At 48.3% G+C, this 15,590-nt stretch overlaps 2 protein-coding genes across 3 annotated transcripts in view; both read right to left on the reverse strand.

The window, feature by feature from the left end:
• Positions 1-7,963, reverse strand: part of TMCO4 (transmembrane and coiled-coil domains 4) — a 92,907-nt gene extending 84,944 nt beyond the window's left edge. The window contains exon 1 of one of the 2 annotated variants that reach the window (XM_075840473.1): positions 7,727-7,963. Coding sequence is in view for 1 of the 2 variants with exons in the window: in XM_075840470.1 (XP_075696585.1) it covers positions 7,176-7,216 (41 nt within the window). In the remaining variant the exon portion in view is untranslated. Of the gene's footprint in view, positions 1-7,175; positions 7,262-7,726 lie in introns of those variants that run through there. The other variant, XM_075840470.1, reaches the window with a different exon arrangement.
• Positions 7,964-10,736: 2,773 nt separating this feature from the next.
• RNF186 (ring finger protein 186) lies at positions 10,737-12,500 on the reverse strand. The gene has a single exon (XM_075839084.1). It carries the CDS (start codon positions 12,424-12,426, stop codon positions 11,677-11,679), a length of 750 nt encoding a protein of 249 aa, XP_075695199.1. The 5' UTR covers positions 12,427-12,500; the 3' UTR covers positions 10,737-11,676.
• Positions 12,501-15,590: the final 3,090 nt, after the last annotated feature.

Genomic DNA, 15,590 nt, shown 5'->3' on the forward strand with positions numbered 1-15,590 from the left:
CGCTGTATACGAGTGTGCACTATGTATCCGGGCACTGTATGGCACTATGTGGGCAGTATATGACGTTATATGACGCTGTATACGAGTGAGCACTATGTATCCGGGCACTGTATGGCACTATGTGGGCAGTATATGACGTTATATGGCGCTGTATACGAGTGTGCACTATGTATCCGGGCACTGTATGGCACTATGTGGGCAGTATATGACGTTATATGTCGCTGTATACGAGGGTGCACTATGTATCGGGGCACTGTATGGCACTATGTGGGCAGTATATGACATTATATGGCGCTGTATACGAGGGTGCACTATGTATCTGGGCACTGTATGGCACTATGTGGGCAGTATATGACGTTACATGGCGCTGTATACGAGTGTGCACTATGTATCAGGGCACTGTATGGCACTATGTGGGCAGTATATGACGTTATATGGCACTGTTTACGAGTGTGCACTATATATCCGGCCACTGTATGGCACTATGTGGGCAGTATATGATGTTACATGGCGCTGTATACGAGTGTGCACTATGTATCAGGGCACTGTATGGCACTATGTGGGCAGTATATGACGTTACATGGTGCTGTATACGAGTGTGCACTATGTATCAGGGCACTGTATGGCACTATGTGGGCAGTATATGACGTTATTTGTCACTGTTTACGAGTGTGCACTATGTATCGGGGCACTGTATGGCACTATGTGGGCAGTATATAACGTTATATGGTGCTGTATACGAGGGTGCACTATGTATCGGGGCACTGTATGGCACTATGTGGGCAGTATATGACGTTACATGGCGCTGTATACGAGGGTGCACTATGTATCGGGGCACTGTATGGCACTATGTGGGCAGTATATGACGTTACATGGTGCTGTATACGAGTGTGCACTATGTATCAGGGCACTGTATGGCACTATGTGGGCAGTATATGACGTTACATGGCGCTGTATACGAGTGTGCACTATGTATCTGGGCACTGTATGGCACTATGTGGGCAGTATATGACGTTATATGGCGCTGTATACGAGGGTGCACTATGTATCTGGGCACTGTATGGCACTATGTGGGCAGTATATGACGTTACATGGTGCTGTATACGAGTGTGCACTATGTATCTGGGCACTGTATGGCACTATGTGGGCAGTATATGACGTTATATGGCCCTGTTTACGAGTGTGCACTATGTATCTGGGCACTGTATGGCACTATGTGGGCAGTATATGACGTTATATGGTGCTGTTTACGAGTGAGCACTATGTATCGGGGCACTGTATGGCACTATGTGGGCAGTATATGACGTTATATGGCGCTGTATACGAGTGTGCACTATGTATCCGGGCACTGTATGGCACTATGTGGGCAGTATATGACGTTATATGACGCTGTATACGAGTGAGCACTATGTATCCGGGCACTGTATGGCACTATGTGGGCAGTATATGACGTTATATGGCGCTGTATACGAGTGTGCACTATGTATCCGGGCACTGTATGGCACTATGTGGGCAGTATATGACGTTATATGTCGCTGTATACGAGGGTGCACTATGTATCGGGGCACTGTATGGCACTATGTGGGCAGTATATGACGTTATATGGCGCTGTATACGAGGGTGCACTATGTATCGGGGCACTGTATGGCACTATGTGGGCAGTATATGACGTTATATGGCGCTGTTTACGAGTGAGCACTATGTATCGGGGCACTGTATGGCACTATGTGGGCAGTATATGACGTTATATGGCGCTGTATACGAGGGTGCACTATGTATCGGGGCACTGTATGGCACTATGTGGGCAGTATATGACGTTATATGGCGCTGTTTACGAGTGAGCACTATGTATCGGGGCACTGTATGGCACTATGTGGGCAGTATATGACGTTATATGGCGCTGTATACGAGGGTGCACTATGTATCTGGGCACTGTATGACACTATGTGGGCAGTATATGACGTTATATGGCGCTGTATACGAGGGTGCACTATGTATCGGGGCACTGTATGGCACTATGTGGGCAGTATATGACGTTACATGGCGCTGTATACGAGTGTGCACTATGTATCAGGGCACTGTATGGCACTATGTGGGCAGTATATGACGTTACATGGCGCTGTATACGAGTGTGCACTATGTATCTGGGCACTGTATGGCACTATGTGGGCAGTATATGACGTTATATGGCGCTGTATACGAGGGTGCACTATGTATCTGGGCACTGTATGGCACTATGTGGGCAGTATATGACGTTATATGGCGCTGTATACGAGGGTGCACTATGTATCTGGGCACTGTATGGCACTATGTGGGCAGTATATGACGTTATATGGCGCTGTATACGAGGGTGCACTATGTATCGGGGCACTGTATGGCACCATGTGGGCAGTATATGACGTTATATGGCGCTGTATACGAGGGTGCACTATGTATCGGGGCACTGTATGGCACTATGTGGGCAGTATATGACGTTATATGGCGCTGTATACGAGGGTGCACTATGTATCCGGGCACTGTATGGCACTATGTGGGCAGTATATGACGTTATATGGCGCTGTATACGAGGGTGCACTATGTATCTGGGCACTGTATGGCACTATGTGGGCAGTATATGACGTTATATGGCGCTGTATACGAGGGTGCACTATGTATCGGGGCACTGTATGGCACTATGTGGGCAGTATATGACGTTATATGGCGCTGTATACGAGGGTGCACTATGTATCGGGGCACTGTATGGCACTATGTGGGCAGTATATGACGTTACATGGCGCTGTATACGAGTGTGCACTATGTATCAGGGCACTGTATGGCACTATGTGGGCAGTATATGACGTTACATGGCGCTGTATACGAGTGTGCACTATGTATCTGGGCACTGTATGGCACTATGTGGGCAGTATATGACGTTATATGGCCCTGTTTACGAGTGTGCACTATGTATCTGGGCACTGTATGGCACTATGTGGGCAGTATATGACGTTATATGGTGCTGTTTACGAGTGAGCACTATGTATCGGGGCACTGTATGGCACTATGTGGGCAGTATATGACGTTATATGGCGCTGTATACGAGTGTGCACTATGTATCCGGGCACTGTATGGCACTATTTGGACAGTATATGACGTTATATGACGCTGTATACGAGTGAGCACTATGTATCTGGGCACTGTATGGCACTATGTGGGCAGCATATGACGTTATATGGCGCTGTATACGAGGGTGCACTATGTATCGGGCACTGTATGGCACTATGTGGGCAGTATATGACGTTATATGGCGCTGTTTACGAGTGAGCACTATGTATCGGGGCACTGTATGGCACTATGTGGGCAGTATATGACGTTATATGGCGCTGTATACGAGTGTGCACTATGTATCCGGGCACTGTATGGCACTATGTGGGCAGTATATGACGTTATATGTCGCTGTATACGAGGGTGCACTATGTATCGGGGCACTGTATGGCACTATGTGGGCAGTATATGACGTTATATGGCGCTGTATGCGAGGGTGCACTATGTATCGGGGCACTGTATGGCACTATGTGGGCAGTATATGACGTTATATGGCGCTGTTTACGAGTGAGCACTATGTATCGGGGCACTGTATGGCACTATGTGGGCAGTATATGACGTTACATGGCGCTGTATACGAGTGAGCACTATGTATCTGGGCACTGTATGGCACTATGTGGGCAGTATATGACGTTATATGGCGCTGTATACGAGGGTGCACTATGTATCTGGGCACTGTATGGCACTATGTGGGCAGTATATGACGTTATATGGCGCTGTATACGAGGGTGCACTATGTATCGGGGCACTGTATGGCACTATGTGGGCAGTATATGACGTTATATGGCGCTGTATACGAGGGTGCACTATGTATCGGGGCACTGTATGGCACTATGTGGGCAGTATATGACGTTATATGGCGATGTATACGAGGGTGCACTATGTATCGGGGCACTGTATGGCACTATGTGGGCAGTATATGACGTTATATGGCGCTGTATACGAGGGTGCACTATGTATCCGGGCACTGTATGGCACTATGTGGGCAGTATATGACGTTATATGGCGCTGTATACGAGGGTGCACTATGTATCGGGGCACTGTATGGCACTATGTGGGCAGTATATGACGTTATATGGCGCTGTATACGAGGGTGCACTATGTATCGTGGCACTGTATGGCACTATGTGGGCAGTATATGACATTATATGGCGCTGTATACGAGGGTGCACTATGTATCTGGGCACTGTATGGCACTATGTGGGCAGTATATGACGTTATATGGCGCTGTATACGAGGGTGCACTATGTATCGGGGCACTGTATGGCACTATGTGGGCAGTATATGACGTTATATGGCGCTGTATACGAGGGTGCACTATGTATCGGGGCACTGTATGGCACTATGTGGGCAGTATATGACGTTATATGGCGCTGTATACGAGGGTGCACTATGTATCCGGGCACTGTATGGCACTATGTGGGCAGTATATGACGTTATATGGCGCTGTATACGAGGGTGCACTATGTATCTGGGCACTGTATGGCACTATGTGGGCAGTATATGACGTTATATGGCGCTGTATACGAGTGTGCACTATGTATCTGGGCACTGTATGGCACTATGTGGGCAGTATATGACGTTATATGGTGCTGTTTACGAGTGAGCACTATGTATCGGGGCACTGTATGGCACTATGTGGGCAGTATATGACGTTATATGGCGCTGTATACGAGTGTGCACTATGTATCCGGGCACTGTATGGCACTATTTGGACAGTATATGACGTTATATGACGCTGTATACGAGTGAGCACTATGTATCTGGGCACTGTATGGCACTATGTGGGCAGCATATGACGTTATATGGCGCTGTATACGAGGGTGCACTATGTATCGGGCACTGTATGGCACTATGTGGGCAGTATATGACGTTATATGGCGCTGTTTACGAGTGAGCACTATGTATCGGGGCACTGTATGGCACTATGTGGGCAGTATATGACGTTATATGGCGCTGTATACGAGTGTGCACTATGTATCCGGGCACTGTATGGCACTATGTGGGCAGTATATGACGTTATATGTCGCTGTATACGAGGGTGCACTATGTATCGGGGCACTGTATGGCACTATGTGGGCAGTATATGACGTTATATGGCGCTGTATGCGAGGGTGCACTATGTATCGGGGCACTGTATGGCACTATGTGGGCAGTATATGACGTTATATGGCGCTGTTTACGAGTGAGCACTATGTATCGGGGCACTGTATGGCACTATGTGGGCAGTATATGACGTTACATGGCGCTGTATACGAGTGAGCACTATGTATCTGGGCACTGTATGGCACTATGTGGGCAGTATATGACGTTATATGGCGCTGTATACGAGGGTGCACTATGTATCTGGGCACTGTATGGCACTATGTGGGCAGTATATGACGTTATATGGCGCTGTATACGAGGGTGCACTATGTATCGGGGCACTGTATGGCACTATGTGGGCAGTATATGACGTTATATGGCGCTGTATACGAGGGTGCACTATGTATCGGGGCACTGTATGGCACTATGTGGGCAGTATATGACGTTATATGGCGCTGTATACGAGGGTGCACTATGTATCGGGGCACTGTATGGCACTATGTGGGCAGTATATGACGTTATATGGCGCTGTATACGAGGGTGCACTATGTATCCGGGCACTGTATGGCACTATGTGGGCAGTATATGACGTTATATGGCGCTGTATACGAGGGTGCACTATGTATCGGGGCACTGTATGGCACTATGTGGGCAGTATATGACGTTATATGGCGCTGTATACGAGGGTGCACTATGTATCGTGGCACTGTATGGCACTATGTGGGCAGTATATGACATTATATGGCGCTGTATACGAGGGTGCACTATGTATCTGGGCACTGTATGGCACTATGTGGGCAGTATATGACGTTATATGGCGCTGTATACGAGGGTGCACTATGTATCGGGGCACTGTATGGCACTATGTGGGCAGTATATGACGTTATATGGCGCTGTATACGAGGGTGCACTATGTATCGGGGCACTGTATGGCACTATGTGGGCAGTATATGACGTTATATGGCGCTGTATACGAGGGTGCACTATGTATCCGGGCACTGTATGGCACTATGTGGGCAGTATATGACGTTATATGGCGCTGTATACGAGGGTGCACTATGTATCTGGGCACTGTATGGCACTATGTGGGCAGTATATGACGTTATATGGCGCTGTATACGAGGGTGCACTATGTATCGGGGCACTGTATGGCACTATGTGGGCAGTATATGACGTTATATGGCGCTGTATACGAGGGTGCACTATGTATCGGGGCACTGTATGGCACTATGTGGGCAGTATATGACGTTATATGGCGCTGTATACGAGGGTGCACTATGTATCGGGGCACTGTATGGCACTATGTGGGCAGTATATGACATTATATGGCGCTGTATACGAGGGTGCACTATGTATCTGGGCACTGTATGGCACTATGTGGGCAGTATATGACGTTATATGGCGCTGTATACGAGGGTGCACTATGTATCGGGGCACTGTATGGCACTATGTGGGCAGTATATGACGTTACATGGCGCTGTATACGAGGGTGCACTATGTATCGGGGCACTGTATGGCACTATGTGGGCAGTATATGACGTTATATGGCGCTGTATACGAGGGTGCACTATGTATCCGGGCACTGTATGGCACTATGTGGGCAGTATATGACGTTATATGGCGCTGTATACGAGGGTGAACTATGTATCTGGGCACTGTATGGCACTATGTGGGCAGTATATGACGTTATATGGCGCTGTATACGAGGGTGCACTATGTATCGGGGCACTGTATGGCACTATGTGGGCAGTATATGACGTTATATGGCGCTGTATACGAGGGTGCACTATGTATCGGGGCACTGTATGGCACTATGTGGGCAGTATATGAGGTTATATGGCGCTGTATACGAGGGTGCACTATGTATCGGGACACTGTATGGCACTATGTGGGCAGTATATGACGTTATATGGCGCTGTATACGAGGGTGCACTATGTATCGGGGCACTGTATGGTCCTATATCAACGCATTCATAGATAAATATGAACGTCACTAAGTCTGGACAAACCTGCGAAAGACACAAGTCCGCCACACATCGCTGTCCCTCATTCCTCTGTATACGGGGAGCGTTACCCATAGCAACTAGACTCCGGCTCATCTCTCATAAGCCCGCCAGACAATGAACGCAGCGTCCTGATTGGTTGCTATTGGCAACTGCGCCGCATATATGAGTGGTTTACAACGTGTGGATCGCCAGCTGTTGGGAAACTACAACACCCAGCATGCCCTGGCTGACTAGGGCTGTTAGGGCATGCTGGGATTTGTAGTATCTCAACAGCTGGAGAGGTTGCACACCACCGCCCTATGTACTATGGAGCCCAGAGGAGCCGCGCTGTGAATGGCTGCAGCCGGGTGAGGGTGGAGCTCTGCACTAACCATGGCGGCCACCGGGTGACATATACACAGCCATACACAGTGTTTACATTGCACCCACCATGACAGGGCCGACTCCCCACCAAATGAGCGTCACTTCCTGTATGACCCGAGTCCTAAACAGCTGCAGAGTGCCCACAGAAGTACTACTACCCCCACTATTACACACAACATGATGCTTCTCACCCGAGCAGCGACCCGCTCTCCGCAGTCCCGGAGCGCTACACGAACCAGGCCGCATCTACGAAATCAGCGTAAATCTCAGTGAATACCAACATTACGCTCATGGCGTACAATAGGCTACGAGCGGCGCTGGCGATAGATACGTTTATTACGTAGGTTACGCTGACTTGTAGAATAGGGTAATTCCGTAGGTTACGCAGTGCGCTGGCAGGAGGACTTTGAGTCCCGGGGAGGGTTGCTATGGAGACGGGACACTTCCGGTTTTATGCAGGGACAGCTGGACACATTCTCCTGATATTGTCTACATAATAAACCCCGTGCATCATTCAGTTATTCCAACCTATGAACTCCCAATTATATCTGTACCTGGGAAAGCTGGGTGATAACCAATATGACAGCTATTATGGCTCCTACTGGGGATTTTACTCCACTAAACTAGAAGGACAAACTCCTGAATGACAAATCCACCTTGTTAAGCGGTAATATCAGTGGTATCAATGCAAAGCTAAGCAGATTTACCATTCAGGGGTCTGGGAAAGCTGGGTAGGAGCTATAATGGCAGAGATATTGGTTGTCACCATGCTTTACTAGTATAGGTCACAATTCCCAACTCTCCAGGAATGTCCGGGAGACCCCCAGAAAGAGCAGGCAAATCCCGGGTGCCACCAACGTCATGATGCCAACACTGGCATCAGGACATTATTTGCTGCGGTGCCATGGAGCGAAGAATGTCTGGGGTCTGTATTAGTTTAGGGGTCTGGTCTGGGGTCTGTATTAGTTTAGGGGTCTGGTCTGGGGTCTGTATTCGTTTAGGGGTCTGGTCTGGGGTCTGTATTAGTTTAGGGGTCTGGTCTGGGGTCTGTATTCGTTTAGGGGTCTGGTCTAGGGTCTGTATTAGTTTTGGGGTCTGTATTCATTTAGGGGTCTGGTCTGGGGTCTGTATTAGTTTAGGGGTCTGGTCTGGGGTGTGTATTAGTTTAGGGGTCTGGTCTGGGGTCTGTATTAGTTTTGGGGTCTGGTCTGGGGTCTGTATTAGTTTAGGGGTCTGGTCTGGGGTCTGTATTAGTTTAGGGATCTGGTCTGAGGTCTGTTTTAGTTTAGGGGTCTTGTCTGGGGTCTGTATTAGTTTAGGGGTCTGGTCTGGGGTCTGTATTAGGTTAGGGGTCTGGTCTGAGGTTTGTATTAGTTTAGGGGTCTGGTCTGGGGTCTGTATTAGTTTAGGGGTCTGGTCTGGGGTCTGTATTAGTTTAGGGGTCTGGTCTGAGGTCTGTATTAGTTTAGGGGTCTGGTCTGGGGTCTGTATTAGTTTAGGGGTCTGGTCTGGGGTCTGTATTAGTTTAGGGGGTCTGGTCTGGGGTCTGTATTAGTTTTGGGGTCTGGTCTGGGGTCTGTATTAGTTTAGGGGTCTGGTCTGGGGTCTGTATTCGTTTAGGGGGTCTGGTCTGTGGTCTATTAGGTTAGGGGGTCTGTATTCATTTTGAAGTGTAATGAAGGGGGTCGTATACACTATTTGTGAGTCCAATGCCGTTGGTTGGGGTGTGTCCTATATAAAGGGCGGGGCATAATGCCCAGCATTTTACACAGTGCGCCACTTTATTTCCCGTTTTTGGCGTCTCCCTGATGTCCGTTTTCCTAAATTGACAACTATGATATAGGGAGATGCGGCGATTTCCCCCAATCTGACCAGTGTTACCATTTATTTTTACAATTAGGGCGCGGGACAAAGATTAGTGACACAAAGAGAATGATTTTCCTGCTGGACATTATTCCGGATGTTGCAATTATTGCGGTTATGGTTAACAATCGCCATTTACGGTCGGATTGCAAATAAGATTTATGACTGCAGGCAAAATACCATATTCTCCCCTTATCTGCCTTTTCCGAGATTTACCCCACTCCTCAGACAGGCCACATGACTTTAAAGTCCAGAGCGGTATTCACAATTCTGCTAGCTGGAAACAGTCAGTAAGTTGATTGACAGCCCCCATTATAACAGCTTATCTGAGCTCCGAAAAGCAATTCGTTTTTCCTACATCAATGACATTTTCTGGTGTGAAGACAACACTTCCCAGAATGCAAATCACCAGAATAGGCTCTATACAGACACTGAACAAGCAGGGTATGCTGGGAGATTTCAGCTCTGCAGTAAAATGGTGCTCAAAGGTGGAGTAAATACCATTAAAATTCTTCTACAATTCCCTAGGGCAACACAATAGCCTGTATAGGGTCCCCTCCTCCATCCCCTAACCTCAAAGGAAACCATTGACTAGAAAATGAATGATCCAGCACTGGGCACCAGCCCCCTCCTTACCCCCCTGCCATTAATCATTTAGTTACGTTTCGATCATAGGGCGCTATATGGATGAGGTCGTATCCAACATCCTGCGCAGTCTTCCCTCTGTCCCCTACTGAAGGTAGATGAGCAAAAAGTAGGGGACAGATGGAAAAGGATAACGCATGACTACGGGATCAGACTGCACACAGTTTGTAGTCTGTAACCATGGAGACATATTGGTAAGAATAGGAGCTGTATACACAAAACGGGAGGAGATTTAAAGGTGGGGATACCCTTTAAGAAAGTTCACGTTTCATATTTGACATGTTTTATTGAATAAATGCAAAAACAGTGAAATATAAAATTACACTCTACAGGGGGAAAGCCATAACAACCAATCCTGTGGTAGCTTATAGCCATTTTGGTAGGGTCACTGGTTGCTATGATTACGGCTCATGAGTTTCCCAGTGCGAGAATGGATACAAGGTTCACTTTGCAGCCGTTAATGTGACTATCCATCACCCTAATGTCTTCCAGTCCATGTATCATGCCCACGCATTGCAGTCTGTGCATTTACCTAATGCATTTCATTCCTTGTATCACCCCCACGCGTTTCATCCCATGTATCACCCTGCAACTCCATGTATCACCCCATGCGTTTCATCCCCTGTATTCCCCCCACGCTTTTCATCCCTTGTATTCCCCCCACGCATTTCACCCTCTATATTCCCCCCACGCGTTTCAGTCCATCTATCATCCCACGTGTTCCAGTCCATGTATCACCCCCACGCGTTCCAGTCCATTAATCATCCCATGCGTTTCAATTCACGTATCACCCCGACGCGTTTCAGTCCATGTATCACCCCACATGTTTCAGTCCGTATATCACACCACGCGTTTCAGTCCATGTATCACCCCCCCCGCGCGCGTTTCAGTCCATGTATCACCCCACGCGTTTCAGTCCATGTATCACCCATCACCCCACGCGTTTCAGTCCCTGTATCACCCCACGCGTTTCAGTCCATGTATCACCCCACGCGTTTCAGTCCATGTATTACCCCACGCGTTTCAGTCCATGTATCACCCCACGCGTTTCAGTCCATGTATCACCCCACGCGTTTCAGTCCATGTATCACCCCACATGTTTCAGTCCGTATATCACACCACGCGTTTCAGTCCATGTATCACCCCCCCCGCGCGCGTTTCAGTCCATGTATCACCACACGCGTTTCAGTCCATGTATCACCCATCACCCCACGCGTTTCAGTCCCTGTATCACCCCACGCGGTTTAATCCATGTATCAACCCACGCGTTTCAGTCCATGTATTACCCCACGCATTTCAGTCCATGTATCACCCCACGCGTTTCAGTCCATGTATCACCCCACGCGTTTCAGTCCATGTATCACCCCACATGTTTCAGTCCGTATATCACACCACGCGTTTCAGTCCATGTATCACCCCCCCCCCGCGCGTTTCAGTCCATGTATCACCCCACGCGTTTCAGTCCATGTATCACCCATCACCCCACGCGTTTCAGTCCCTGTATCAACCCACGCGTTTCAGTCCATGTATCACCCCACGCGTTTCAGTCCATGTATTACCCCACGCGTTTCAGTCCATGTATCACCCCACGCGTTTCAGTCCATGTATCACCCCACGCGTTTCAGTCCATGTATCACACAGTTGAGACATCATTGTCCTTTTGCTGATTGTCCTCCCGGGGGCAGCTCATCCTGCAGTTCGGGTTGAAGCAGAGCAGGACGGTGATGATCACGACTACGCCAAGAACGGACCCGAGAACCCATTTCATAATTCCAGTGTAGATAAATTGCAGGATGATAATGAGAAGAATGAGCAATATTAGAAATAGTATGAGGAGCCTTCTCGCCGCGATCCTCAGGTTCCCATGACGTTCATCATCCTGCAGGTCACATTGGCCACGGCCGTCCAGTCTTACAACCATCTCTGGGGTCCCAGAAGGTTCAAGAACTTCAACTTTGGGTTTAGGGTTCTCCAATCTGCTCATAAGGGACTCCTGGTTTTGCAAAGTGCATACAAGTCCTCCAAAAACTGGGGTAGGCGCCCTACAGACGGGGCAAACGATCCGCCAGGCGTTCAGCTCATTACGGATCAGCAGTTTGAGACAGGCCGCACAGAAGTTGTGCTTGCAAGACAGCTCCTTGGGGACCCTATAGATGTCATATCTGCTGAAACAGACGGGGCAGTCCATGTCAGTGAGGCAAGAGTCCGGCCCCGGGTCGGGGTATGGATATAATGATGGGTCTGTACCATGGGGTGATGCCCGCTGCTGGTCTTCACTAGGTTCTGGGTGCGGCACATCTGGACCCGGCCGTGCCCGCGGGGTTGACTGTCCTCGTAAAGTTTCATTAATCGCTAGTTCTGCGTCCTCCGGTGAATCCACCATGGCGGCTAAGGATTGAGCGTCCGGATCTCAGGTCTCCTGGTGGGGAATTCAAGCAGCTGAGCTCAACTGTTCCCGGCGCCCAGGTAAGCGTCCCTTATCTCCCGGAGATTAAACATTAACCCAATGTTTGAGAAGTTTTATGGATCATGATAAAGCCGCAGCTACCCTGCCTGGGAACACCATCCTCTGCAGGAAACGGCTGCAGTGTAAAGCAACTAGGCTTAACCCCTTAATGCGGACTGACAAACATGGACGTCATTCTGATCGCGCGGGCACAGGAGCTGCGACTGACAGCCGGGCACTCTCTGCAATGGCGGAATTGTTGCAGAATATTTAGCTGCAGCAAAAAAGCACCATTTTCTGCGGTTTTTACGGTAATTCAGTCCATTTTCCGCAGCAGGAACTGACATGCTGCGGTCTGAAAATTACGCACCGCAGGTCGATTTCTGCTCGGAGTTTTTCCGCAGCGTGTGGATGAGATTTGTTACATCTCCACTATGCGGCTACTGTATTCTGCTGCGTTTTTTCCGTCCGCAATTCTGGACGGAAAAAAACGCAGTCATTCCGCAGCGTGTGGACGAGCCCTTAAGAGTCAATGCACATGATGCGTATTATGTGTGCCGTGCATATTTGCGTGTGGCAAAACCGCAGCGTAATATAGTACCAGCATAGACAATGAGATTCCAGAGAATCTCATGTCCACGCTGCGCTATTTTTCTAGACGTAAATTGACCCGCCGTGCGTATTTTCAAAACCGCGGCATGTCAATTTATCCCGCGATTCTGCATGCGAATTCTATCCCTGTAGTTCTACAGAAATATGCAGCAAAATCCGCAGCATGAAAACGGCGTGATTTACGCAGCAAAACGTAAAAAAACGCACCAAAAATCACAAAAAAACACACAGAATACGCGTTCCTTAAGGTCAGAGCCCCATTATGGTACCGGTTTTTGCTACAGGTTCTCACCACTCAGTAGCAAAGGGTTTGGGACCAATCAGGGTTTGGCCTCTCACCAAGGGCTCCATAGCAGCTGCATGGTCTTCCTCTATAGGATTTATGCCCTCGCCCATAGAGGTTGTTCCCCAGCTTTCTACAGACCCTGATATAAAAATGACTTAGGATAGTCCATGTCTGATCATCGAGGGTCTGACTCCCGGCACCATCGCCGATCAGCAGCTCAGAGCTTGTTTGCAGCGCCATACATTTTATAGTGGCTGTGCCTGGTACTACAGCTTGAATGGAAGATGCAGTACAAGGCACGGCCACAGCCGAATGTATGGCACTGCAAGCAAGAGCCGAGCCCCTTCATGGAGCTGATTGACAGGGTTGCTGAGAGTTGGATCAGGTTTATTCGCTTGGTGTGTATATACGATGGCGGCTGCACCGAGAACAAGATGGTTACACATTCATAAAGACAGAAGGAAACTCCAGCACACAGCAGATCAGCAAAGGATCTTCTAGGTATACATTCAATATTTTTATTTGCTTTAGCACTACTTTTTAGCTTTTGCCATTCAGGCCACTGCTCTGTCTACTTCCCATGCTTTACACTGCAGCTTGGCTCCATTAGAGCACAGGTATGATCCGTGTTCTCAATTGGGACTCTGAAATAATGTGAAATCCACCTCCTGTCTCATTAGAGGCTCAAACTACTACTCTGTCCCTCCACCATGCTTTACACTGCAGCTCTGCTTGTTCTGATTGGCTGCTGTTTATATGCGCAAGCTCTGCAGAAAGTCAAGCCTGAACCCGTGTGGCACAACTCTGGGTTTCCACCATTGGAAATTTCCAACACAACACTTTAGATGGAGCATTGCTGATATCCAGGACCCCACTGCTGTCATCTAACGTGTCCATGTAACAGGTGATCGCAGGTGCCATCTCTAACGTGGGCTCTCAGGGTGTGAAGGGCGGTAATCTCCGCTATTAACGCGGCGCCGTCTGCTGAGAAAGCAAAATATTAATTGGAAAACAGGGCAATAAATGATGGGCAAAGTCTCCTATTAATAATAGTGAGGAGCAATGTGCAGCCGCAGATGTCACCCGCTCCCTGCTCTGTGCCCCCCATCTATATAAGCCAGTACCTTACTTTAGTGAGGGTTCCCTGCGATGCTGATTGAGATCTGGATGACTAGCGGGACCCCCAACTCAACGAGACGATTATCTGATATTTATCTTCAGCGTCGGCTGATTTTCAGATGTATACGGAAAATCTATGATCAGTGACTCCCGCTTAGCTGCAAATAAAGGTAGTCTGAAATCTGCCCCCTGTCTCAATGCAATGCTGCTCTGTCCCTCGCCTAATACTTTACACTTCAGCTCTGCTCTATTATGACACTATAAGCTATGGTTACCGACCCCAGCGTAGCTGTGTTGTCTATTGGAGTCTGAGGTAGTCTGAAATCCACCTCAGAGGCTCATGATTCTGTTGTGTCTCCCCTCATGTTTTACACTGCAGCTCTGCTTTTCAGACTAGCTGCTGGGAATAAGCACCAGCTCAGCAGAAAGTCCAGGTTTTCCATAAGGCCTCATTCAGATGGAAGTAACGCAGCCACATTTCAGCGCCCGTATTACGGCTGCAACATCTGGGCCTCCCGCAGGTCAGTGGAACTTAGATTACCCTAGAACCCTATGGCCCGCAGGAGGCCGGAGTGTCGAAGCCGCAATACAGACACTAAAATGCGGCCGCGTTACTGTTTTACAGCCAGAACTGAATATTTATAAACCACAAGCAACTACAATTCCAGCGAGATTGTCACAGAACTGCTGCACTGAGGGAGTGGGCTGTGCAAGAGGCAGGGTGCTCCTTTAGAGTGGCATTAAAAAGGAACTCTGACCATCCTAACCACAACCTAAGACATTAACATTAGAGGTTTTCCAGTCTTATGTGAATGAAGCTGAATCCTCACATAAAGAAAAATTCTTGCAACTTTCTAATTGACGTTTTGTTTTCATTTCACACCATTTTCAGCATCTGTTTGCTGTCAGTGAATGGAAATTTTATTGTTTACATCTACAGGCTGAAAACCCGTACAGACATAATACTTTTCATAGCTCAGAGTTTGTTACAATTGTATCCAGTCTAAACAATAAGCTAAACCCATCAGCGCAAATCTCTCTCCTGTACTGAGTTTGTAACAATGTATCAGCGCAGGTGACATGA

Source organism: Rhinoderma darwinii, chromosome 10, assembly GCF_050947455.1.
Source record: "Rhinoderma darwinii isolate aRhiDar2 chromosome 10, aRhiDar2.hap1, whole genome shotgun sequence".
Taxonomy (NCBI): Eukaryota; Metazoa; Chordata; class Amphibia; order Anura; family Rhinodermatidae; genus Rhinoderma; species Rhinoderma darwinii.

Excerpts from the sequence above, each read along its gene's own strand:
- RNF186 (XM_075839084.1), bottom strand. The coding sequence starts at position 12,426 with ATGGTGGATTCACCGGAGGACGCAGAACTAGCGATTAATGAAACTTTA.